At 37.5% G+C, this 26,166-nt stretch overlaps 1 protein-coding gene across 11 annotated transcripts in view; it reads left to right on the forward strand.

Moving 5' to 3' along the window:
* The window catches only part of Kmt2c (lysine methyltransferase 2C), a 227,668-nt gene that overhangs the window by 138,870 nt on the left and 62,632 nt on the right, over positions 1–26,166 (forward strand). For 10 of the 11 annotated variants that reach the window (XM_052172978.1, XM_052172983.1, XM_052172986.1 and 7 more), the window contains exons 17-27: positions 1,648–1,749; positions 1,923–2,027; positions 6,214–6,395; positions 6,543–6,707; positions 7,544–7,653; positions 8,233–8,298; positions 9,478–9,690; positions 10,621–10,749; positions 13,490–13,609; positions 15,904–16,034; positions 21,602–21,764. In XM_052172978.1, the coding sequence (XP_052028938.1) occupies positions 1,648–1,749; positions 1,923–2,027; positions 6,214–6,395; positions 6,543–6,707; positions 7,544–7,653; positions 8,233–8,298; positions 9,478–9,690; positions 10,621–10,749; positions 13,490–13,609; positions 15,904–16,034; positions 21,602–21,764 (1,486 nt within the window). The remainder of the gene's footprint in view (positions 1–1,647; positions 1,750–1,922; positions 2,028–6,213; positions 6,396–6,542; positions 6,708–7,543; positions 7,654–8,232; positions 8,299–9,477; positions 9,691–10,620; positions 10,750–13,489; positions 13,610–15,903; positions 16,035–21,601; positions 21,765–26,166) is intronic. The other variant, XM_052172981.1, reaches the window with a different exon arrangement.

Below are 26,166 nucleotides of genomic sequence, written 5' to 3' on the forward strand. Positions count from 1 at the left end.
GTGAATTTGTGATCTACTTGATTTACAAAGTGAGTTCCAGGCTACCAGGGACTACATAGTGGGACCCTGTCTCAAAACAGTCAAAATAAACTTATTGAGACATAATTAGTACAGGTACAGATATTTCACACACACACACACACACACACACACACACACACACACACACACGCACGCACGCACGCACGCACGCACGCACGCACGCACGCACGCACACACACACACACGCACGCATACTTTAATTAGCCCTTGAAAACCTTGTTACAGTCAAGGTAGTGAAGACATTCAGCTCCTCCGGTCTCCCCAGGAGTCGCTGAAGTCCCTGGTTCCCAGTTTCTCTCTCATCCTTCTCTCTGCTCTGAGCTTCTTGTGGCTCGTGTTCCTAGCACTCAGGCCTGATACAGGTTGATGCCAGTCCACACGTTTAAATGCTTCAAAAGTGTTGGTCATGCCTAGGGTTAACTATTACATTGTTTAATGGTTTCCCATGTAGCAGTAGTCATCAGGAGTTGTTAAGACTTTAAATTGCTGTCAATTATGCCATGGCCATAACATCACATTAGTACTATTGATTATATCTGATTTAAATTGAAAATATTGCAGTAATATAAATTAAAATTTTAGCCATTCCCCAATAAAATTATTTTATTATTTATGTTTTGCCCTTGACTATAACATGTTCAGTGTAGATTCTAGTATTTTTTTTTAAGGGAAGAGGATCATATTTTAGTATTTTAGTATTGGCCTCCTGGTTTCCTATTACTAAATCAGAGCTTTTGTGTGGGCACAGTTCCAGTTGGTGCCCACTGCCAGTTGATTTTTTGAAACATAATTAAATTCAGAAATGAGCGCCCCTGGTTGGTAATTGTTCTACTAATACTGACATTTTGATAAATTAATGATAATAATATTCTGAAGTGGTACCATTGAATAGCAATGAGTAGGAGCCACATATGCAACTTAAAACTCCCCGGGAGCTACATTTAAAAAGTTATAGTCAGCTAAGAAAGTTAGTTTTAATGTGCCTTATGACTCCTGTATTTGAATCATTACCATTTCCCCATGTAATGTATATAAGGTTGATAACTAGCTATTTGTATATTCTTCTGAGCCTGGGACTGAGTCTTTGATGACTCCTATGTATATTATAGTATATTGCAGTTTCAACTAATCACATTGCTGTTCTCCAGTGGCACTAAAGGTGATATGCATATATTTACATATGCTCTAATTTTATAGTTTCATGATTAGAATTTCTGGATAAGTAAGTATTACTAAAGACAGACTTTAGGGTTCTCATTTGTCCCTATCCATGGCACTTGTACGTCTAAAGTAATCACTCTGAGAATTAGAAAAAATGATCATGACTTAGTTTTTAGAGACAGGGACTTACAGTGTAGTCAGGCTAGCCTCAAATTTACCATCCTCCTGCCTCAGGTTTCTTAGTGCAATGATTATTGATGCAGACTACCAAGCCTGACTATGAGTCAAAGTCTCAATTAATGTTATGTACAATTGTAAGTCTAGACATGGACAAAAGCTGTATTTGGGTAAGAATTTTCAGTTAAGTTAGTACTTAAAAGTAAGTACTACAAGTAAGTAATGTTTACTTACCAAGCTTGATGTTTGGTGTTTTGCCTTTTGTAGGTGTCTGCTGCAGATATTTCATCAAATAAAGACGAAGAAGAAAACTCTATGCACAATACAGTTGTTTTGTTTTCTAGTAGTGACAAGTTCACTTTGCATCAGGTTTGAACTTAAATTTTGTTTTTCAGTTCGTCTCCATTTTAATCTATACCATCTGCCTAGATATTATCCAGTTAGGCTATAGTACTATGTTAATTAAGAATATATTTTTAAAATCTGTGTAATCTTAGTATTATATGCAAATTAAAATAGCTTTACATGTTATTAATTTTCAGGATATGTGTGTAGTTTGTGGCAGTTTCGGTCAAGGAGCAGAAGGAAGATTACTTGCCTGTTCACAGTGTGGTCAGTGTTACCATCCATATTGTGTCAGTATTAAGGTAAATGTGCTTAAATTAAATGAGTTAACAAAGTATTTTTAATAAAAAATTTATTCTGTTTATTTATGTGTATGTGTGCCTTCGTGTATGCGTGTGTATGTGTGTGTACACATGCATGCATGTTTGTTGTCCCTGAGCATGTGTGCATGTGGCACACTTATAACTTGTAGGAGATGGCTCTCTTTCTACCATGTATGTGGGTCTTAGGGATCACCTTATATTACCAGGCTTGGTGCCAAGGGCTTTTACCCTTCAAGGCATATCCCTAGACCTAGCAAAGGCATGTGAATTTTTTATTTTGTTTTATCACTAATATGGTTGTCTCAGTTCTTAAAACTAATTATCTGTTATACATAATATGCCAATATTTAAATAAGTGTTTGTTGCTGTTATGCATATGTGGCAGTATTTCAGTACTTTAAATACCGTTTCTAAGTATTTGTTACCTCGATAAAATAGTTCCTAATAATCTGTGTTCTTGATTAATGCAAATTATCCTGGCATTGTATTGAAAGGCATTAAAATGTAGATATTTTCTCTTAAAATGGTTTATCTTATAATTATTTAATGAAAGGTTAGTTTACTTCATTCTGTTGTTCCTTGACTACAGAGCAACTAGTAGCTTACAGTCATACATTTGTATGCCTGTCCATGTCTCGCCCACATTTAGGTTCCTCAGCCCGTCTTCATATACATTTTCTCCTTATATCTGAAAAACAAAGCAAGTACTATATTTAATACAAATTGCAAACATTCAATTCCCAAATTATTTAATGCCAGTTTTAAAAAAGTTATACATGCATATAAGAAACTATTTCTTCATTGTTTCTTCTTATTCAAAATGTGTTGAGATTTGATTCTGGAAAACTATTGAAGGATATCAAATATGATTCCTTTCAAGATGTGATTGTAAAGTCTTATGAACACAGTGATGTCTTAATGTAGCCATTTCTCTTGACTACCATGGCAGTGGTTTTCTGAGGAAAGTTAAGATTTAGAGACATCACCCAGAACTTCTATGGATTTATTTTAACTTACCCATTAATTTCCATTTTCAACTAAACTAATTCAACTTATATACAGAATATAAAATAGCGGGCTGGAAAGATAGCTCAGTGGTTAAGAGCACTGACTGCTCTTCTAGAGGTCCTGAGTTCAATTCCCAGCAACCACAGGTGGCTCACAACCATCTATATAATGTGATATGCTCCCCTCTTCTAGCATGCAGGCATACATGCTAGCAGAACACTGTATATATAATAAATCAGTTAATTAAAAAAACACTAAAAAATAAAACCCAGCCTATTATTAGCTAATTACTGTCAGATAGTGTTTAAAATACATAATTTTCTAGCTACATGTGGTCTTTTGTACTACTGATCCTATTTTGGACAGAACATGATAGTCCTACTAATTGGAGAAACAAAAGGTGATGGTGAGATGCCTGAGATCAACCCTGGAATTTGTATAAATATTGATAGAGAGAGTTGATTGTGAGGGTGCCCCTCCCTTTGCCCTCCATAGGTGCACATGTGCACATAGACACAGATGGCTATTCACACACACTAATAAATACAAATAAAGAGACAAAGGAATGTGGAGAAATATTCAAGGCACATCTTCCAGGCTTATTTCTTATTGTGGCAACAGCAGTTGTTGTAGATAAACCATGGAACTTTTTAATCTTTCCAAAGAGCCTTTATTCTGAAGTTGATATTCCTATATATTTAATTCTAAAAGCCCTAAGTAATGCTCTTCAAAGGGACAGAGTGTGTTGTTGTTTATGTGGGTTGCGCTATAGAGCATTACTATTTTAGAAATCAGAACAGGAAATGTTTTAAAATACAAGAAAATAGAAGCATTAGTTGTTTAATCTTACTATAGTGATGATACTATATGTCATATGGTCTCTAAAATACTGTACAACTGTGAGTAAATTAAGGTACAACCAACAAATTAGCTCTTGGCAGCAGCAGGGCCCAGAAGGCTGTTCTAACCTGAGGAGCTCTTGGCAGAGCTCTTCTACATAGTCCCCGGTCAATGAGCGTCCCCTGGTCAGCATGCAGTCTACTGCACTATTCTACTCGCTGTTGCTTCTGGGTCCTTCATATGGTGAATAATATATTATAATGTGGTAGTTTCAGAGGCTTAAAAGAAATTAAAATGTTAATCAAGGTAATAAAGAGATGTCTTTACACATCCAAACCTCAGTCTTATTAAGTTCCCCGTCCGAAGCACTCGTTTGCTCCTTTGAGTTTCTCCTTCTGTGTATCGTTCTCTAGTTCTCAGTAGTAAGCTGGTGCCACTGCCTTCGCAGTGTCTGACACTTGTGACTCACTGCTCTGTATAATCAAATGCAGGTTTGTTTCTCAACATAAGTCATTCCTTCCTATTACATCTTCATGGTGGCGTGTCACTGGACAATTGATGCAGAAAAATATTGGCTATCTTGCAGTAAATGTTCACTGTAGATCTAAGTAATTAATTGTAGCTTTTGTCTTTTCTGGATTTTTAATAGCAAGAAGATTTTAATTATGAGTAGCTCTCTATTCTTATTTTTTTGTTTATTTTTAGCCCACTGCACATGTACCATCCTTCCAGATTAATTCCTCAAATGCCCTTTCTCTTGGGGTAGTGTACTGTATTGCCTTGCTTTAATCTGCCGACAGCATCCGACATGTGGTCGTTTGCACATTCTTAACTTGCCTGCACACAGTCTTTTGGCCCTTTCTTGGGACATATTCTTACTCTATTCCACATATTTCTAGCTGAGCTTTAGGAATGTGCAGGAGGTAAACTTCTACCTTGTGTGTGTGAATGACATTTTGCCTTTATACTTAATGACTCACTTAGCTAGGTTAGGTATTATGCTTTGTATTTTTCTGTATAATATGGACATTGTACTACTGTATTTTAACGTTTGGGGTAGATATAAAGTTTTGTATTTGCAAACCTTTGTACTTTCGTAACAAATAAAGAAATTCTTATAGACAGTTGTTCCTTTGAAATCAATTCTGTCTTTCTTAATAGCTTTTAGGCTTTCTCATTCCTCATGATCTGAATTTTCTCTGTATACCTTTACTATTTCCTATTCTGTTGTCACTTGGGAAATATATGCTTTTGAAGATCTGTAAGAAGTTGATTCCATGTAGGATAGTGGTGGTGTACACATTACAGATGTAATCCCATCTTGGGAGACAAAAATAGGCAGATGTCTTGAGTTCCAGGCTTATCTGGTCCATTTGCACAGAGAAACCCTGTCCTAAAAAACAAAAACAAAACAAAGCAAAAACGAAAAAGTTTATTTCCATACATTAATTTTTGGGTGTAGCTTTTTTGAGAATTTTATTAGGGATGTAGAGATTCTCAAAAATCCTGCCAATTCCAGTCTTTCAGACAAAAATAAATGAGCTCTGTAAGTACCAGCCTTATGACGTGAAATTCCTGAAGGACCATAAAATGTTCCTGAGAACTTAGTCTTTTGTTGTGATATTTTTCCCCCTTTTTGGTAGGGAAATGATTGATTTCAAAGGCACTATTTGGTATCTTATTTGGTAGATAAGTCATACTATAACCACATACTATAACTACATTTCAGAAGCATTTAACCCCATTCATAGAAATATCATGTATAGAGATTTTTTTGATGTAATTTCAAATCTGTTAATAGTAGTAAGGCAGCTTACTCAACTTCAAATCTTTTTTTTTTAATTTTAGAAATTTATTTATTATATGTAAGTACACTGTAGCTGTCTTCTTACACACCAGAAGAATGCATCTGATCTCATTACAGATGGTTGTGAGCCACCATGTGGTTGCTGGGATTTGAACTCTGTTAAGAGCATTCAGTGGTCTTAACCATCGAGCCATCCTTCCAGGCCCTTACTCAACTTTAAAATCTAGTCATCACGTGTGTAAAAATAATGGAATTAAATCTGAAGCATTGAAGAGTTATGGTGACTCAAATGGTTGTGTTGATCAGATAGGCTCCTAAAAGTGTGCATATGTGTCTGTCCTATTGAGTATTTGGCCATAGGTTTACTTGCTCCTGTTCTGTATGTATTTTTGTATGTATGTAAATATGTATGTATGTGCAGTGGAATTTCATACAGTGTCCTAGTTAAACAAAAATGATTTCTAAGTTAAATACATAAAGCAATCACATGATTTTATTTTCTTTTTTCAGATAACTAAAGTGGTTCTTAGCAAAGGTTGGAGATGTCTTGAGTGCACTGTGTGTGAGGCCTGTGGGAAGGCAACTGACCCTGGAAGACTCTTGCTGTGTGATGACTGTGACATAAGCTATCATACCTACTGCCTAGACCCTCCATTGCAGACAGTTCCCAAAGGAGGCTGGAAATGCAAATGGTACCCTAGGATTCGTGTTACTTTGTCAGTCTTTCATAAGTTCAAGTTCTGAACTTATGCTCTCATTCTGTACTCTTGTAGCTTCTCAAATTTTTACACTTTAATCTGAAAATAAACTTGATATTTTCACGGGACTTTGGATTTCAGGTGTGTTTGGTGCAGACACTGTGGAGCAACATCTGCAGGCTTGAGATGTGAATGGCAAAACAATTACACACAGTGTGCTCCTTGTGCCAGCCTGTCCTCCTGCCCTGTCTGCTGTCGGAGCTACAGAGAAGAGGACCTCATTCTGCAGTGTAGACAGTGTGATAGGTACTGGGCCCTTTACCTCCTTTGCTATATTTAAATCATTTTTCTCAAATGTAGTAAAGGAACTTAGAAAATTACTTGATCATAAATTTAGGGAACAAAACATTGCTTTCTAGATTTTTAGTCTGTTAGCTATTTTTAATTTTAGACACTTCAGGTTTTCAGTGGGGGTCTTTGGATGGTTTATCAGTCTCTTCAAATTAGATACATAGTGTTTGCGTATAAGCATTTTCTTGTAGAGAATTTCTCAATCTTTTGGTAGATTCTAAAAATATTCTCCCTACACTCTTCTTTTTCCTCACCATTTCCCCCCTAAAACATCAGATCTTGATCTTCCTAGCTTGTGCACCTTCAAAATACAGACACTTCCGTTGTTTTTTTATCAGTCCCGTTAGCAGTTTAGCACTGAATTAAAGTAGTGTTAGCTTTAATTCATTAGTGATATAAGATTATTTGTAAATAAGTTGTGTAGGATTTTTAGCACTCAGCTGCAAACTGCTCTAAAGCAAGGTCCTCTTTCCTTGACACACAGTACATCTGTTCCTCATTAGATGCAGCAGGGGGCACACTTACACACACACTTCTATCTGTACTCTTCTGTTGTCTTGCCAACCTGACTAGTTTCATTGCTATCTTTGTCTTTCAGCGTTTGATCACTATTGGATATTGTCCTCCTAACAACATGAACAAGGGTTAATAGTCATAGTTATGGGGGAACGGGGGCATTTGAGACTCTTGGCTTTAGGTTTGAGGACTGTCAACCTCTCTTGTGATTTTGAAAAGAGCTCAGTTTATAGCATACTCACTTCTTTTAAATGTGTACATGTGTTCTGTTTTAGGTGGATGCATGCAGTTTGTCAAAACTTAAATACTGAGGAGGAAGTGGAAAATGTAGCAGACATTGGTTTTGATTGTAGCATGTGCAGACCCTATATGCCTGTGTCTAATGGTAAGATAGTAATGTAAACTGCGAGTTATGCTGCCCCGTGTCTCCTTGATTTGTGAAATAGAGGTTGTTTTGTACTATAATGTGCTACTATCCAAACTTTATTAAAATGGTAGTATAATGAAAAAATGAAGCATATGCAAACTAGCTGCACAATATAATTTTGCTTTCAAGCTTTAACCTCTTGGGTTACTGTATTACGAAGTCCCCCATCCCATCTCTGCTAGTTTTCTTCTCTAGGCTACTTGTTTTTTCTTGTTTTGGATGCTGAGCATAATAGTGGGCACTAGTAATCTCAGTGCCTGGGTTTGCTGAGGCAGTAGGATAGTGGATCTGTAGTACATGGTGCACACCAGGCCAGGCTCAGTACATAGTGAGACCTTGTCTCAAAGAGCAGTTGAAAATCACTTCATCAAATAATGCCTTTAAAAAACTAAAAGGCTGCTTTGGGGCTTGGGATGGAGCACATGGTTACAGTATTTGGTTGGCGTCTACAAGCCCCTCATTAAGAACTAACATCCTGTGGTCTTTATACATTTGTCGAATGATTGCATGTACCTGATTGGTCCTTTCTCTGTCCAGTGCCTTCCTCAGACTGCTGCGACTCCTCTCTTGTGGCACAGATCGTCACAAAAGTAAAAGAGCTAGGTAAAATTGGGAATGGTTTTCTTTTTGAAAATGCATACACTTAATTCTTTTTTTTTTTTAAAGATTTATTTATTTATTATATTTAAGTACACTGTAGCTGTCCTCAGATACAGCAGAAGAGGGCGTCAGATCTCATTATGGATGGTTGTGAGCCACCATGTGGTTGCTGGGATTTGAACTCAGGACCTTTGGAAGAGCAGTCGGTGCTCTTACCCGCTGAGCCACCTCTCCAGCCCCATATACTTAATTCTTAAACAACTGACTTGATGCTTAAATTAAGTGAATTGTCTGATATTAAGTAAATGTCTGATAATAATGTTCATATTATCCCCTTTTGATAAAATAGTATTCCTATAAATTTCAGAATATAATGAAAATGATAGCTCTTTGGATGAACTGTTAGTGTCATGCCTCCTTCACCTCAGCTGGGTGCTGTGCTTGCTTAGCTTGTCAGAAGGAGAGAAAGCAAGCCTGCTTAAGTAAGCACTCATTTAGCATTAGTTAAGTATTACAATTTTTCTCTGATAACATAGAATGATGACACGGCCTCTTATGATAGGTTTATACTTTACCCAATATTTTGACAGTATTTCCAATATAAAATCATTTGGATTATAGTGAAATTATTTTAATAAACAAGTTTTCACATTAAAAGTTGAACCTGCAGAATTTATGATTTTATTATATTTTAAGCTAGCATACAAAACAGTGTATTAAAGGGTTTGAATACATGTATGTCATTGTACTTAAGGGTGCAGTTCATACAGTGTCTGCCACTCTTCGTAGGTGGTCAAATTGATACTGGTTTTCCAAATGGGCTTCTGAAGTATATTTGTCTCTTACATTTTGGTCTTTACTAGGAGAAAGCTTATTATCTGAGTGGCTGCAACAGCACCTGTATCTCCAGGCTCTTCTTCCTAAAACTGGCCATAGTTCATGGAAGCCGAGATGCTTTCAGTAAATCCAACCCCTTTTTTGTTAACATACATTCTGCCTATAGTCCTAAAAAGTTATCAGTGTTTTCAATGTTTTTGAACATTTTCAGCTTTTGCATTTTGTAGATAATTGCTGAATAGATGTATAATTGTATCTTGCCATGTAGACTTTGAAATATTTATCAACTTATCAGTCAATTTAAAATGAAAGCTTCAATGTGTGTCCTTGGGCTTGTAATCTTAGACCCACCTAAGACCTACACCCAGGATGGTGTGTGTCTGACCGAGTCAGGGATGAGTCAACTACAGAGCCTCACAGTCACAGCTCCCAGGAGAAAACGCACAAAACCAAAACTGAAATTGAAGATTATAAATCAGAATAGTGTGGCTGTCCTTCAGGCCCCTCCAGACATCCAGTCAGAACATTCAAGAGATGGTGAGATGGATGATAGCCGAGGTAAGGCTCATTGATTTTTTTTGGGACACTTCCTCTCTGAGTGGTCTTAGACTTGTGTGTGCATGTTTTCTCATACCGAATGGCTTTTGTGATTGAAATCTCTGAGAGCATTATGTTTGTGAAGCTGATGAGTAAGGTCAGAGCCATTTACTTCAGCACAAGCATCACTCTAAACTTTGTAAACTGGTGATTTATAAACATGTTCTTGATCAGAATAGAACAGGTTTCTCTATGTGAAATTGTAATGTAACAAAGAGTTTTAATAGCAATATTAAGTATAACACAAATTATCTTTATTTCCAAGATGATTCCATTTGGTGTGTTTATTTTGGAGTGATTATTTTCATTTGACTTAGAAAGAAAGCCATAATCATTTTCCAATCATGTTTTATCACTTGGAGGTATTTATTAATGCATATTGTATGATAAAATTTGAAGTCTTATCAGTGAACAAACTAGATAAATCTTGGATCTTAATTCTTGATGTCACACACAAAGATTACAAAGAAAAGAAGAAGAAGAAAGATAGCTATGCTCTCGAGCTCTTTGCTTCCTCTTTCTTTTCCTCCCACTTCTTGAGTTTCTCTGTGCAACCCTGGCAGCCAAGGACCAGGTCTATAGACCAGGCTGGCTTTGAACTTAAGAGATTTGGCTGCCTCTGCCTGGGATCAAAGGCATGGGTCCCCACCCCGCCGCAAATCATTCCGTCACTCTCACTAGTTGGGAACACAGCTTATGCAGGGTGGGTCCCACCTGTCCATGGCGCCTCCCATCTTCTTCTCAGCCACTCCAGCGCAGAGGAGAATGTGAGAATGGCTTGTGACGGCTTGCGTGGCTTCGTTTTTGTTTGTTTGTTTTTGTTTTTTGTAGTTTTAAATTTTCTGTATTTGATAGAATATGCAGTTTCATCTGTGTGTTTACATGTTCTAGAAGGAGAGCTTATGGATTGTGATGGAAAATCTGAATCTAGTCCTGAGCGGGAAGCCGGAGATGATGAAACTAAGGGAGGAGAAGGAACAGATGCCACAAAAAAGAGGAAAAGAAAACCATACAGACCAGGTGGAGTATACCAGCTAGCCTCTCTCTGTCTCTGTCTGTCTCTGTCTCCCGCCCAACATCCAGACCAGGTGGAGTATACCAGCTAGTCTCTCTCTGTCTCTGTCTGTCTCTGTCTCCCCCCCAACATCCAGACCAGGTGGAGTATACCAGCTAGTCTCTCTCTGTCTCTGTCTGTCTCTGTCTCCCCCCAACATCCAGACCAGGTGGAGTATACCAGCTAGTCTCGCTCTGTCTCTGTCTGTCTCTGTCTCCCCCCCAACATCCAGACCAGGTGGAGTATACCAGCTAGTCTCGCTCTGTCTCTGTCTGTCTCTGTCTCCCCCCCCCCCCCCCCGCAACTGAAATGTGTATTGGTGTTTTGCTTGCATGTGTGTGAGTGCATCATGTGACTATGTCATGAGTAATAATTTAAAAAGGTACTGCCCCACCACGCCTCTTCACCAAGTCCCATCTGGTCTCGCTCTGCACCCAAATACCTGGTAAAGCATGACTCTTAAATAGTTAGCCAAATATCTATGTATATAAAACTCCCAATTACATAATGCCAATTTACAATGATAAAGTCTTATCCCAATATTTCTAACCTCTCCAAAACACCCAGAAATACGTCTAAAGCCATCTGGCTACCTGCATCTCCCTCTCTGCTCTGCTTGTCTGGCCCACCGAGCCTCTCCTCTCTCTCTCCCCTCTCACTGCCTCAATGTGAATGGATAGGAAATATCTTGCAACTTATGTATTGTCCACAGAGGCCATAAGAGGGTGTCAGATACCTTGGAAACAGAGTTAAGAACAGTTGTGAGCCATCATGTGGGTGCTGGGAATTGTCAGAGCAGCCACTGTTTTTAGTTGCTGAGCCATCTCTTTAGGCCCCCAGGTAGATGATTCAGTATAACAACAATTGGCTGATTTACCAATAATAACATTTCAGCAACAATAATAATGACTTATAATTGGGACTATGTTTAGCATCTTGCGTGGAACTGGTGGATCCTTTACACTGAAAGTATAACTACTTGCCAATAAATCATTATCTTTAATGTTAACCATTTCTTAAATGTGTTATTTAGTTGGTTTTTATTTATATTCAGGTTTTAAAGCAATTCATGTGTATTTTCTTCATTAATTGCTTTAAAAGTTGAACATAAATACTGTTCTTAACTCTTTTAAGCATTCATTTTTAATAGTTTTATTTTTTTATTTCAGTAATTATATAGGCTCAAAGGTGAACAAAACAAGGTTCTTCTTCTGCCTTATTGAATTTGTAGTGCAGTTGATACCATTAAGTTCTTCTCATTTTTTAGTTCATTTTTATGTGTGTGAGTAAGCTTATGTGAGTTATGTGCACCACATGAATATGGGAGCCCAGGGACACTAAGAGTCACAGTGTACCAGAGATTTTAAAACTGGAGTTAGAATTGTGAGATGGCATGTAGGTGCTGGGAACTAAACCCACATCCTCTGTAAGGATAATAAGGTTTTTAACCACTGACCCATCTCTCTATCCCTAAATCTTTCTTCTCCTGTATATTTCATGGGTAGGAAAAAAAAAAAGCAGTTTTCATATTTTATTATTTTTTAAAAAAGTCTGTTCAACTTACCAGAAGTTGTAGGCCATTTATTAATGTCGGGTTTTAGTCCTGAAACACTGGATTAATGCAATCTCTGTCAGAACTTTCCATTTGTATTCTTCAGGACTCTCAGTGGCCCCTTCCTTAAAAATGGACCTCATCTGCCATAGCTCCTGATTTCATATCTTTTTAATTATCATGTTTCCAACTATACTTATGTTTTTAGTGGATATTTTTTTAGAACATCATCTTTTAGAATGATCTTTTCTGTCTAAACTGCTTTGTCTATCACATGTGGTTGACATCCACATCCCTTTATTTGGGACATTATAAAGCACTTTACTGGACAAGTCGATCATGACAAAGCTTACAGGATTTAGTCCTGTGCACTGTTAAAGTTGCTAAGCATTTTAACAATTTCATTTTGCCTGCCTAACAGTTAATGGATAACAGTACTGAGGTGTAAAATGACTTGCCTGAGTTAAGTAGAATTCTGTGTTCCTAGCTATAGACCTTCATGTGTCATGTGACTTCTGGCCTTTCTCATATGGGAAAGATAGGCAGTATCATTGAAGTCATATTGATCAATGACAGTGTATTTTAGTTCAGTTTTCCTAATCATGCATGCTGGTCTGCTGTGCTAGTCTCAGGAAGTGTAATTTAACAATTATGGAAGGGGAAACAGACGTATCAGTTCCTTAATATTCAAGCTCTGTTTTTTTTATTTAGTACTTATTTCATCTTGTCTAGAACAGGAAATCCAAGTAGTTCTTTCTGTACACTGGCAAGTTGTACTTCATGTTTTGTGTAAGTATGGCTTTGACATTTATTTTTACCTTCACCCTCCTCTGCTCTGCACAAAGACGAGATTCAGGGCTGTAGGGATTGCTCAGCAGGTAAAGCACTTGCCAGGGAAGCATAGGCTGAGCATGTTTGGGTCCTCAGCACCCATGTAAAACCTAGGTGGACCAGCATGTGCTGCGGTCATTATCCAGGAGTCAGACAAGGGTTACTGACATAACTCATAGAAAGTCATATAAGCACACATACACATAAGTGAAAATGATCTGGAAATGTTTAGAGGAACTTATGAATTTTGAAAAAAACTTCACCTTTAAAGACAAAGAATTCTAGAATTATTTATCACTTTGTGTGCTTTCTGTTTTATATAGGTATTGGTGGATTTATGGTACGACAAAGAAGTCGAACAGGACAAGGAAAAGCCAAAAGATCTGTGGTCAGAAAAGATTCTTCAGGCTCTATTTCCGAGCAGTTACCTAGCAGAGATGATGGTATGTGCTGATTTTCTTTGGCTTAACTTCTTGAGATTGATACTCCGTTGGAATGAGTGGTCACTAAAATGATACTGCTACATGCAGTATTATGGCTTCAATTTAATAAAATAAAGTCTTTTGAGGTTTTTGTTTTTGTTTTGTTTTGGGTTTTTTGGGAGGAGAGGGAGGGAGGGATAGTGTCTGGGCTTTTATAGTTTAGGCTAGTGACTATTTCCTTCCCTACATGGGCCATGGCTACCTCAAACTCATATATTCCTGCCTCAGCCTCCCCAGGGCTATGCTTATGACACACATGCCATCCCCTTCCCTTCATTGCTTCAGTGCTAAGCTTACATTCTGTGGTAGTCTATACACCTTACCTTTGCTCTAACATTTTAAGGCCTTACCACTCCTCTGTTAAATGCTTCCTGTGCTAAATTAGAAGAGTAAAAGAATTAACTCACTCAGCTGTATCAGATATTCTCTGCCCACTAAGGCCTCTCTTTTCCTGACTTAGTGGCCTAATATATGATTAAACTTACAGGCTATTTAATTTCTCAACAAATCTTAACATGGATTGTATTTTATAAATACAATGGTACATTTTGTTACCCTTGCTTGAGAAAGCTAAGTCATTGTTCAAGACAGTCCTTTGTATGAGTTAGATAGAGTGTTCTACTGGCCAGGCAGTTGTGGTACATGCCTTTAATTTGGGCTCTCAGGAGGCAAAAGCAGACAAAACTCTGAGTTCAAGGCCATTCTGGTGTCACAGCTGTAGTAGAAGAAGCCTGTCCTGAAAAAACAAAACCAAAAAAAAAAAAAAAAAAAAAAAAAAAATCCTTCAGCATGCATAACAACACAGAATGCCCTCAAAACATCCTTTTTTTTTTTTGAAACCTCAATGAACTGAGAATTTTTTTTTACCTTTTTTTTTTTTTTTTTACATTTTTATAGGAAGAATTTCGATTTGCTCTAATATGGTTTAAGAATACCGAATTGAAGAATTTCTCTGTTTCAATTATTAAAAAAATTTAGACTTGTTAGTTCAGTATTTTTATTTATGTCTAGTAAAACTAAAGCAAATTCATTTGTTGAATTTTTTTAATATGTTAAAAATATTGTTTCTTACTCTTTTGTTACTTTTTTGATGTTTATTTTATATTCATATTAGACTGCCTGCTTTCAGCTATCTCTTACTTCTGCATGTAATTGATTTGGAATGTAAGTTATTTGAGGCCTTTGTCCATTCTCTGCATCTGCTTTATTATTTAGTTGTCTTCTAGGTGGGAGGCACACACTGTTTGCTTATTTAATTATTTCTCCTCTAGAAAGTCCTTTTATGGGGAGGAGCTTATTTTCTGTTTAGATTTTTCCCCTTAAACGAAGTGAAGATTCATTTCGGCTCATGCTTTGATAGGTGTGAGCCCATGATGTTTGGTAAGGTGTGTGCATAGGGTTTTTTTTTAGAAATTTTAAGAACTTAATTGAAGGTCTTTTCTTTCAGAAATTTGCACCTGTTACTTTCAGACTGAGGCCCTACTTTCCTAGAGCTACTTGAGCTAAAATTCTCGATCTTAAAGCAGTTTTGCCTTCCTGTGTTACACAGATTCTGGGGTGTTTTTGTTTTATTTATTGCAACAAACTCTCAGCAATGTTCTTTTTTTTTTTTTTGAGTTCTCAGGAAAGGTGTTTAATGTTTGGTAGAAAAGCTAAAAATCAAATTCCATGATGTGGAACATTACTTGCTGTTTGTCCAGGGGTAGTGGATCTATTGAGTTGGTGTGGTTATACTTCTTTAACAAACTGGTTTTAGCTGTAAAAGAGTGCTATCCATATCCACTGAATTTTCTTTAGGAGCTTGCCAGTAGCCATTTCCTCATACTTCTGAATATCTGGTGTTTTCATCCTATGAAATTTGTAAATGTACTCTTTATCAAGTAACATTTTTACTTTGCATGTAAATGCTAGTTATTTTTAAACAATTGAAGCCAGGACATATATTTTTAATCCCACCACTTGGAAGACAGAGGTAAGTAGATCTCTGTGATTTCATGGCCAGCCTGGGGAACATAATGAGACTTTTCACCACCCTTCCAAGTCCCCCAAAAGAATTGTATGAATTGTACTAATACTAAATAGATAAGAAATAGAATTTTCAAGATGTTTAGAATTTAGAAATGTGCTTTAAGGTCTTTGTATGCTGTAAGAGCTTATTTGTTTATACGTAACTATGAATGCTGGTAAGCTATTAAATTACTGTGCTTTTCTAGAAAGTAAGCACCACATATTTATAAACATGGCTCTCATTTCAGGCTGGAGGGAGCAGTTACCAGACACGCTAGTTGATGAGCCTGTTTCTGTCGCTGAGAGCACTGATAAAATAAAGAAGAGATACCGAAAAAGGAAAAATAAGCTTGAAGAAACCTTTCCTGCTTATTTACAAGTAATATTTTGCTTTATATTTTATTATGTGGTTTGCAAATCTAGGAAATGTATTGAAGTTTTTTTATGGTCATTTTGTTAACATTCTACTCCTGTGTAATTTTTCACTGATTCCTACAAATGACATTTACTAGGCTCCATCAAAGAATAAATATTTGTTCTGTTTTGTGTGTGCTTTGGTGTTTTTTTTTTTTTCTCATGAAGGAATGTGTATATATGCATATGTATTCATGCAGTCCTACGGGTCAGTGCCAGAACCTGGTAAACACAGGTAGTTATATTTCACTGAGATATGTTCCAACTTTATAAAGTTTGTTATCTCTCTATCTCTGTTATGTTTTCTTACTTTTTTTTAACATGGATTCTAAGGGTTGAACTTAGATCTTCATGCTCCTATAGTAGTGTGCTGTTGGCTTTCAGGATGGGAAATACTACTTAAAACCATCCACATATGTACATATGCCCAAACCAGCTCCTATTGCTATTTCCTTTTATCAGTAGAATTTTTTGAAGTTAATTTTATTGAAAAAGTTTTCAGCAGCCAAAAATCATCACTTCAATAATTGCTTACCACATCTAGACGCTTTTAGTAAGAGAACTAAGCTAAAGAAAACCAAAGAATCTTCAAATCTTATAAATCCTGGAACTCACTCTGTAGATCAGGCTGGCCTCAAACTCAGAAACCAGGCCTGCCTCTGCCTGCCAGAGTTCTGGGATTACAGGCGTGCACCTAGCTAAAATTAATTTTTAATAACCACATAAGTTGCTTAGTTTTCTTCTTTAGTAATTAGGTTACTAACATTTATTTTGTGTATGTGTGTAGAAGTTTAGATGTGAACACACATTCACTGTGAGTAGAGGTCAAAGATCAATCTCAGGGTTGTTCCAAACCTATGCTACTTTATTTAATTTTTTTTCATTCTGATTTGGGATTCATTGATTGTGCTGGGATAGTTGGCCAGTAAGACCATAGTGTAAACTCAGCACTAGATTTACAAGCATTGGCCACCAGAATTATTAACATGGATTCTAAGGGTTGAACTTCATGTTTATACAGCAAGCACTTTAGCTACTAAACTGTCTCCTCAGTCCCTGGACTACTAGCATCTTACTGGCTCCTCCCTCTCCTCCCCTCCCTCTCCTCTCCTCCCCCCCCTCCCCTCCCCTCCCCTTCCCTCTCCCCTTCTCCCCTTCCCTCTCCCCTCCTCCCTTTCCCTCTCCCCTCCTCTCTTCTCCCCTCTCTTCCTCTTCCTCTTCCTCTTCCTCTTCCTCTTCCTCTTCCTCTTCTCTGTCTTTCTCCAAGGTCTCACTATGAATGCCTAGCTCACCTGGAGCTTGCTATTTAGGCTTAGGCTGGCCACCACGTTCACAGAGATCTGTGTGCCTCTGTCTACTGAGTGATGAGATTCAAAAGATATTACCAATGGTAATATCTTTTAATATACCTGGCTCTACACTTTTTCTTTTTTAATCAGTTGGTCATATAAATTATATATATATATAAATCTGTTTTTTAAAATGGATAAAGTAATCCTCTACTATAAAACTCTCTCATTCATTCATACAGGTAGAGTCTCTTATAACCTTGTTAGTCTTGGAACCCTGGGTTGCATGCATCTTGGCATACACTGTACTAACTGAAGTACATCCCTAACTCCTAAATCTGCATTTAAAAGTGTCCTAACAATTTAACATCAAATAGCAAAAAAAGCTTAATTGTGTGTTTCTAACAAGATAAAGTGAAATGCTAATCTTATTTTTTATATCATGTTGATGGTTGTTTTGCCTCTAACTACATATGTGTACTACAGAGAGCAGAAGAGGCCATTGGATTTCCTGGAACTAGAGTTCCAAACAGTTGTGAGCCCCCATATTGTTACTGGGACTCTTTAGAAAAGCAAAGTTCTCTTAGCCACTTATCCATCTCTCCATTTCCAGCCCCATGTTAGCTTTCTAATATAGACAGGTGACATATCAATGAACTAGGTTCCTTAATTTTTCATAACCAGGATAGAAGGCACACTTGATACCCTTAGCTCTTTTCTTGACATTCTTTTTCAGGACTTACTGGGAAGCTGGTCTGTTCCTTCAATGGATCTTTTTGTTACTTGTAATCTATATTTAGGAAACTCCTTTAGATAACTATCAGAATTTCGAAGCCAGTTGTTTGAAAAAAAATGTTAATGTACTCTATCTTGATCATTCTTTCCTTCTCTGCATTTTTGTTTATGTGTTTCTTTGTTTATCGTTTTGTGTGTTGTTTGTTTAATTAATTTTTGTTTTGTTTAGTTTTGTTTTCGAGACAGGGTTTCTCTGTGTAGCCCTGGCTGTCCTGGAACTCACTCTGTAGACCAGGCTGGCCTCAAACTCAGAAATCCACCTGCCTCTGCCTCCCAAGTGCTGGGATTAAAGGTGTGTGCCATCACCACCAGGCAATTTTTGTATTTTGTTTATTTTTGAAGATAGTTTTGGTGTGTAACCAAGGTTGATCTTGAATTACTTATCTCTATCTCTGTAGTGTTAGAATTAGAGACAAGACCTAACATGTCTTGTTTTAAAGGAACTTCTAAAAATATTGAATCTTAATCTGGTGAGATGGTTTAGCAGATAAACCTCTTGTTTTTAATTCTGATGACATGAGTTTCGTTCCTGGAACCACAGTGGAGAAGGAGGAAACCGACTTCTACAAGTTGTCTCTTAGATCCATATATGCACCATGTGTCTGTAAGAGCTCTTAGCCTAGGTCTTTATTCCTGTGGTTGCAGTTCATTCAAGTCACTCACAATGTCTAGATGAAAACTACATCAAGCTTCTCTTTAATGTAAACTCTGAAGCATGAAAACTTGCCAGATTCATCTGAATATTGTAGATAAAGATCAAGAAAGTCATGATGAGTCATTATAAGTATTATTAATGGTGGTCTTGTTATTGAAGTTTATACTTAAGAGACTACACAGCCGGGCAGTGGCGCACACCTTTAATCCCAGCACTTGGGAAGCAGAGGCAGGTAGATTTCTGAGGCCAGCATGGTCTACAGAGTGAGTTCCAGGACAGCCAGAGCTGCACAGAGAAGCCCTGTCTGGGGGGGGGGTGACCCAAAAAACAAACAAACAAACAAACCCCCCCAAAACCAAAAAGAGACTATGCCAGTGACTGATATCCAAATATCAAATATGTTTCATAGTCATCAGCATTCTTCATTATTATAGATTGTAGCCTTGTAGATTTTCAAATACTATTTTCATAGAGGAATAGCCTATTCATTCTAAAAATCTGAAAATTTTGTGTAAAATATAAGATCTCTGCCAGACTTCAGTCGTGTGTGTGTGTGTGTGTGTGTGTGTGTGTGTGTGTGTGTGTGTGTGAGAGAGAGAGAGAGAGAGAGAGAGAGAGAGAGAGAGAGAGAGAGAGAGAGAGACAGAGACAGAGACAGACAGACAGACAGACAGACAGAGAAGACAGACAGAGAAACCACAGCATTGTAATAGAGCTAGCTCTGAGGACCATTTCAGATACTGGTCCTCACTTTGCATATTGTTTGAGACCGGTTTCTTTTTTTTTTTTTTTCTATATTCTTTGTTTACATTCCAAATGATTTACCCTTTCCCGGTTCTTCCCTCCTCATAAGTCCCACAAGCCCTCTTCCCTCTACCCGTCCCCAATCACCCCCCTCTCCCTTCTCTGTCCCAGTAATCCCCTACATTGCTGCATCAAGCCTTTCCAGGAGCAGGGCCCTCTCCTTCCTTCTTCTTGGGAATGATTTGATATGTCAATTGTGTCTTGGGTATTCAGAGCTTCTGGGCTAATATCCACTTATCAGTGACTGCATTCTATGTGTGTTCTTTTGTGATTGGGTTACCTCACTTAGGATGATATTTTCCAACTATTTGCATAAAAATTTCATGAATTCATTGTTTTTAATAGCTGAGTAGTATTCCATTGTGTATACCACATTTTCTTTATCCATTCCTCTGTTGAGGGACATCTGGGTTCTTTCCAGCTTCTGGCTAGTATATGTAAATAAGGCTGCTATGAACATAGTGGAGCGTGTGTCCTTATTGCATGCCGGGGAATCCTCTGGTTATATGCCCAGGAGTGGTATAGCAGGGTCCTCCGGAAGTGTCATGCCCAGTTTTCTGAGGAACTGACAGACTGATTTCCAAAGTGGTTGTAACTTGCAGTCCCACCAGCAGTGGAGGAGTGTTCCTTTTTTTTAAGACAGGTTCTTCTTCTCTACTGTTTTACTCTTTGTAACTTACTAGCTGATTCGTGACCACATGGGGATTCTCCCATCTCTGCCTTACATCTTGCCATAGGAACTCTGGGATTGCTGACATGTGTGTTTTTCCTGGCATTTCGTAGATTCTAGGGATTCTTTTTCAGTTGGCACACATGTGGAGGCAGAGTACAATTTACAGAAGTCAATTTTCTTCTTCCACTGTAATTTCCAGGAATTGAATTGAGGTTGTCATGGTTGGTGGCAAATGCTTTTATTTGCTGAGATATTTCACTAGTCTTCTTTATATGCTTCTAAAATGCTGCATGTTGGTTTATACCTCAGGGGTAGATCTTTTACCTAACATTTATAAGGCCTGAGTTTCAATTTCCAGCTTCTACCTCCAGTGCTGTAAGCAACAGCAACCTACTGCCACATTTCCTTAATATCCACCTGCCTGCTATGGACATTGGTGCCATTTTTACTTAAAGGGTTATGGGAAAAAATTATCTCTGAACCTTCTATTTATGCATGTGTGGCAGGTAAATGATAAATGTTATTAGCTCCTGCAAACTTTCTTTGTCTAGAAATGCCCCAGAGTAGAAAATCCTAATTCATGGTTTCTGGGTTGAAGCAAATGAAAGGGAGTCCTGAGGTCCTCCTTTTGTTCTCTCTGTTGATCTGTGTTCTGAGGAATTCCGAGAACTTGAAGCACTGTCCTTATCTAGTGTTCATCTGAGTAGATGAAATAAATGCAAGCAGCTTTTCATAGCTTGCAAATGTTCATGCGTGGTCTGAAGTTTCTCAGATTCATAGTATAAGTCCTCTGATGTGGCAGTGTGCTTCAGCATGAGATTACTGCAGACACTAGAGGTGTGCACATCCTATAGCAGTGGATCAGAATCTTGTGGTATCCTAAGTAGGCAATCCACATATACTGATAACAATCATGAGACTGTTTCTATGCCTGTGCTATGAATTAAACACTGTGCATGAGTTTTAAAATTTGATTCTAGATTAGTCTTCTATTAGTCTCCTAAATAGAATTATTTTGCAGTTTCTAGAAACACAGTCAACACAATTGTGTTTTTATTTGTTTAATTTTTGGGAGAGATCTTTGCAGTTTCTTGAAACACATTCAACACAATTGTGTTTTTATTTGTTTGATTTGGTTTTTGAGAAATCTATCATTTAATTTAACACAGTATATACAAAATTGACAGAATCTTTGTATATTTCTATATTCAGTCTTTATTATTAAATGCAAACCTTTTCTTGTCAAAATCCTGACAGAATGTTAGATTTATAGAATTTAGAACTAATAATATTCTTGTGTGTTCATCTTTGTCTAGGAAGCATTTTTTGGAAAAGATCTTCTAGATACCAGCAGGCAAAGCAAGCTGAGTGTAGATAATCTGTCAGAAGATGCCACTCAGCTTTCATATAAAGCAGGCTTCTTGGATCCTTCTTCAGATCCTCTACTGAGTTCATCTTCTGCAAAGCCTGGAACTCAGGGTATGTAGATTAATTCACAGGTATTTTTTTTAATGCCACATGCCATTACTTCTGGTTATTGTAACACTCATATAAATACTTCTGTTTGACTTCGTGCTTTAATCAAACCAACCTTATTAAAATATAATTTATATTCAGTAAATGTAGCCTTTTTTTAGTGGAAAGTTCTATAAGATTTCCCAAATGACTTGTCAAATTAACCTACCTGTGTAGTAATCACCAAAATCATTAGTTGTGAGATAAAACTTTCAGTTTATACTTTATCCAGAATAGAATTAGTTACAAAACTCAAAGAAATTCTAATGTGTCAAAAATTGCAAAATGAATGCCGACGGTCAGGAACTGTTTATGGATGTAGTGATCTATCTGCATACAGTTTCTCATCACCAACACTTTGTGCCGCTTTGTTCATTGTCATAGAGTGGTACACCGTTGCAGTGCCATCGTGTTTACTATCACCTCTGACTGCATAAGGTCTTGACTATCAGACATGCCTTCTAGCTGGCCAGAGTGTTGCATGACTTTAATACCAGGTCTTGGGAGCCGGAGACAAGTAGCTCTCTGTGAGTTCAACGCCAACCTGGTCTATGTAGTTAGTTCTAGGACAGTCAGAGCTACACGGTGAGCCTTTGTCTCTGAAAACCCTGAATATATAGATGCATATCTCTAGTAATCCTTATATCATTGTTGAACAAGGTTGCTCCTGATTGAGAACCACCATGTAAATGTAGGAAGTGGAGTGCCTATTAGAAGTCAGAAGAGAAAGTGGGGGATGGCTCTGTAGGATAGCAGTAACAGGACCTCAGAACCCATATAAAAATGCCAGATGTAGTGCTGGTTACTTGTAATCCCAGTACTGAGGAAGTAGAAGCAGGAGGCTCCCTGTGTATTGTTGTACAGCCATTCTAGCTTACCTGGTAAACTCACCTGAGGTTGTCTTCCACTCTACACATGTGGACGGACACACACACACACACACACACACACACACACACACTACTACCCACATACATGCATATGCATACACAGAGACACATACACAGGTAATACTACTCACACACATTTGCATGAATAGTGTTTTAAAAAATTAATCATGAAGGAGACTGAAGATGCAATTCAATTTGTAGAATCTTTGGTTGTCATGCATCATTGGGTTTGCTCCCTAGCACCTCAAACTGTATGAGGTGGTATGTGCCTCTACTCTTTTTGAGAAATGGAATCAGGAAAATCAAGTTCAAGGTATTCTCTATTATGTTGAGTTCAGAGGCATCTGTGTAGCATGAGATCCCTGCCTCATTAAGAAAGAAAGAAAGTGAGGGAAAGAGAGGAAACACATGTGATTAAGTATTTATATGAAGAGGCTCTAAGCTTTGTTGGATTTAGAAGAGTTGTGAGTACAGCCTTTGTCTTTTCTTCTAGACATTTCTCAATGATAGTGTGATATTATTGTGCCACTCTTTATTTTGCCATCTGTTAATCTTTAATTTTATACATTCTTTTTAGAAAGAAGTCTAAAGTAGAAATGTACTGAATAATGAATTTAGGTATTAGGTTAAAGCTTTTTCCACCCAGCTCAGTCATGAAACATAGCTGGCTTTCTTGTGCTACACCTGGAAATACAAGTGCTGATTTCATGGACTTGAGTACCCAAAGCCTTTGTGTCTCTAGGGCTGTCCTAGATAGCATAGGACAACCTGTGCAAACTTTTACTTTTTATTTGACTTCCTTGTAAGATGTGTAGGCAGTCTTACCTTCTCATAGGCACATAAACAACAATTCTACATCATTGTTAACAAAGAAGGATGGAAAGAGTCAGTGTTCTTTTTGTTTAATCTTACCAGGTTAAAACAAAAATATTTTATGTTGTTTTAAGTACTCACTAGTTCTTCATATGTTTTTAGTATTTTTATATATATATATATATGTATATATATATATATATATATAAATAAATAACTAGGTATATTTTATATTTTATAAATATGATGGCACATGACTTGAAGAGTTAAATTGAAGTTACTTGTACTTGCATTTTATGAGGATAACTTCTGATAAGGTGATGGGGCAGATTTTGATGCAAGTGTTTTTTCCACAAAACTTAAGGTGATGATTTTCAGTAAAGCAAAACTTGGGAGGTGAGAATAGCATCCTTTCAAAGTATAATTATATTTTCTTTTCAGTTAAGCTACTTTTTGCCTTTATGAAAAGTTTAATGCCTTTTTGAATATTTCACTTCATGTAGCCTATTCAGCCATCAGACAAGGATGCACTTTTCTTTTTAAAAAATGTTATTTTTATTTTATGTGCTTGGATGTTTTGCCTGAATGTACACCTGTGCATTGTGTTTGCAAGTGTTACCTGTGGAGGCCAGAAGAGGGCACAAAGAGACAGATGCTAGGACTTGAACCTGGTCCCTTTGAAGAATAGCAAATGTTTTTACCTGCTAAGCCATCGCTGGTTCAGGATGAACTTTAAAAAATTTATGACATAATTTTCTATGGTAGAATTTCATTACTTTAAAACAAACAAAAGAGCTTTTTCAGTAAGTACTTGCCCTATAAGCTAAAGGCTCTGAGTTTGAACCCATGTCAAAGAATTTGGCATTGTTATAGATGCTTATAATCCTAGCATGGAAGGTGGAGATAGGAAGACACCCTACCCCAAGCCCCCAGGGCTTGTTGGCAGCCACCTAGCCTACTTAGTAAGCTTCAGACCAACACAAGAGCCAGGTGCTCTTAATCATCTCCCAGAACCATGAAGTGTGTATATATACATGTATGCATGTATGTATGTATGTGTATATACATCTGTATATGTATGTAGATATTTTAAATATTTATTTACTTTTATGTATGTAGATATTTTGCCTACTTGTATGTTTTGTTCACCACATGTATGCACTGCCTACAGAGGCTGAAAAAGGCCATTGGATCTTCTGGAACTGGAATTAATAGTTGGTTGTTAGCTGCCATGTGGGTACTAGGAACTGTACCTGGGTCCCTTGCAAGTGAAAAAAAGAAAAGCACTCTACATCACTGATCCATCAATCTAGCCCCTAAGGTGTTATTTTTATGCCATTAAAAAATACTTTGCCTTTAATTAAATTAGACTTGAAAGCTTAACATTTCTAAGTCTTTAGCTCAGTGGCTAAGGTAATTAAGAATGATAACCTTACTAAGAGTTCCACTGTTTTACTACTTGATTAGGTTAAAAATCCTTAGAATAATCCTCTTTTCGTCTTTCACATTTTACACTTACCTATAGGTTTGGCCCCAAAGTCAACTTCCACAACTTTACCTTTTCCACCATGCAGTGGTAACTTGTGTTGCCGCCATTCTCACTGCACACACCTTGTCCTTCCAGTTGTTGTGCTTATGTTTTTCAGTATCCCTGTGCTTCCTCTGAACTAATCTTCACCACGTTCTTGAGAAAACTGGCCAGGCTTGCAGCATCTGCTACCTTCAATCCTACATGACCTTCCATGTCAGCAAGTCCTCTCTGCCCACGACTTTTACAGCTGATTTCCATGTTCCTCCAGTGTCTTTGTTTTATTTAGGTCTTTATCCTTTGTTTTCTTAAGGTTTCTAAAGAATGGACAAATAAGCACCAACAGTAGGACCAGTCAGGGAAACAAGTGGCAAAATTACTTGAATTAGCAAGCTCCTCTCAATAGTAGTCCTAAATGTAGCTGGTCTTATTTTGTTTTGAAACATAATGTCAGTGTGTAGCTCTGACTGACCCATAACTAACTGTGTAGACCAGGCTGGCCTCCAGCTCAGGAGTCTCTTAACTCTGCTTGTTGCTAAGCTGATAACTCTAGTTTGATTCCTAAGAGCCATATAGTTAGTGGAGAGAACCAATTTCTGTAAGCTTCCCCTTTGACCTCCTCACACAGACACATGTCCACGTTCCCCCCTTCTGCTATGCTAAATGTAATTTTTTAAAATGAGAGAACACTAACAAACTTAACCAAATTGATAAAAAATGAAAGAGAAGCCGGGCGTGGCGGCACACGCCTTTAATCCCAACACTTGGGAGAAAGAGGCAGGTGAGTTCCAGGACAGCCAAGGCTACACAGAGAAACCTTGTCTGGGGGAAGGGGGGAACAATAACAACAAAAATACCAACAAAAAAAAAAAAATGAGAGGAAGACGATCTAACATTACCAACCAAATTAGTGATGATAAAAGTATATTTTTTTGAAGTGGTGTTGATTTTTCAAGAGAAGGTGTCTCTATGTAGTCCCGGCTATCCTGTAATTCACTTTGTAGACCAGGCTGGCCTCAAACTCAAAGAGATTCTCCTGCTTCTGCCTCCCAAGTTTTGGGGTTAAAGTTATGCATCACCACCTCCCACAGCAGTAAAACATTGACACACCTTAAATACATCATAGAAAGCAAAG

This window comes from Apodemus sylvaticus, chromosome 2 (genome assembly GCF_947179515.1).
Source record: "Apodemus sylvaticus chromosome 2, mApoSyl1.1, whole genome shotgun sequence".
Lineage (NCBI taxonomy): Eukaryota > Metazoa > Chordata > Mammalia > Rodentia > Muridae > Apodemus > Apodemus sylvaticus.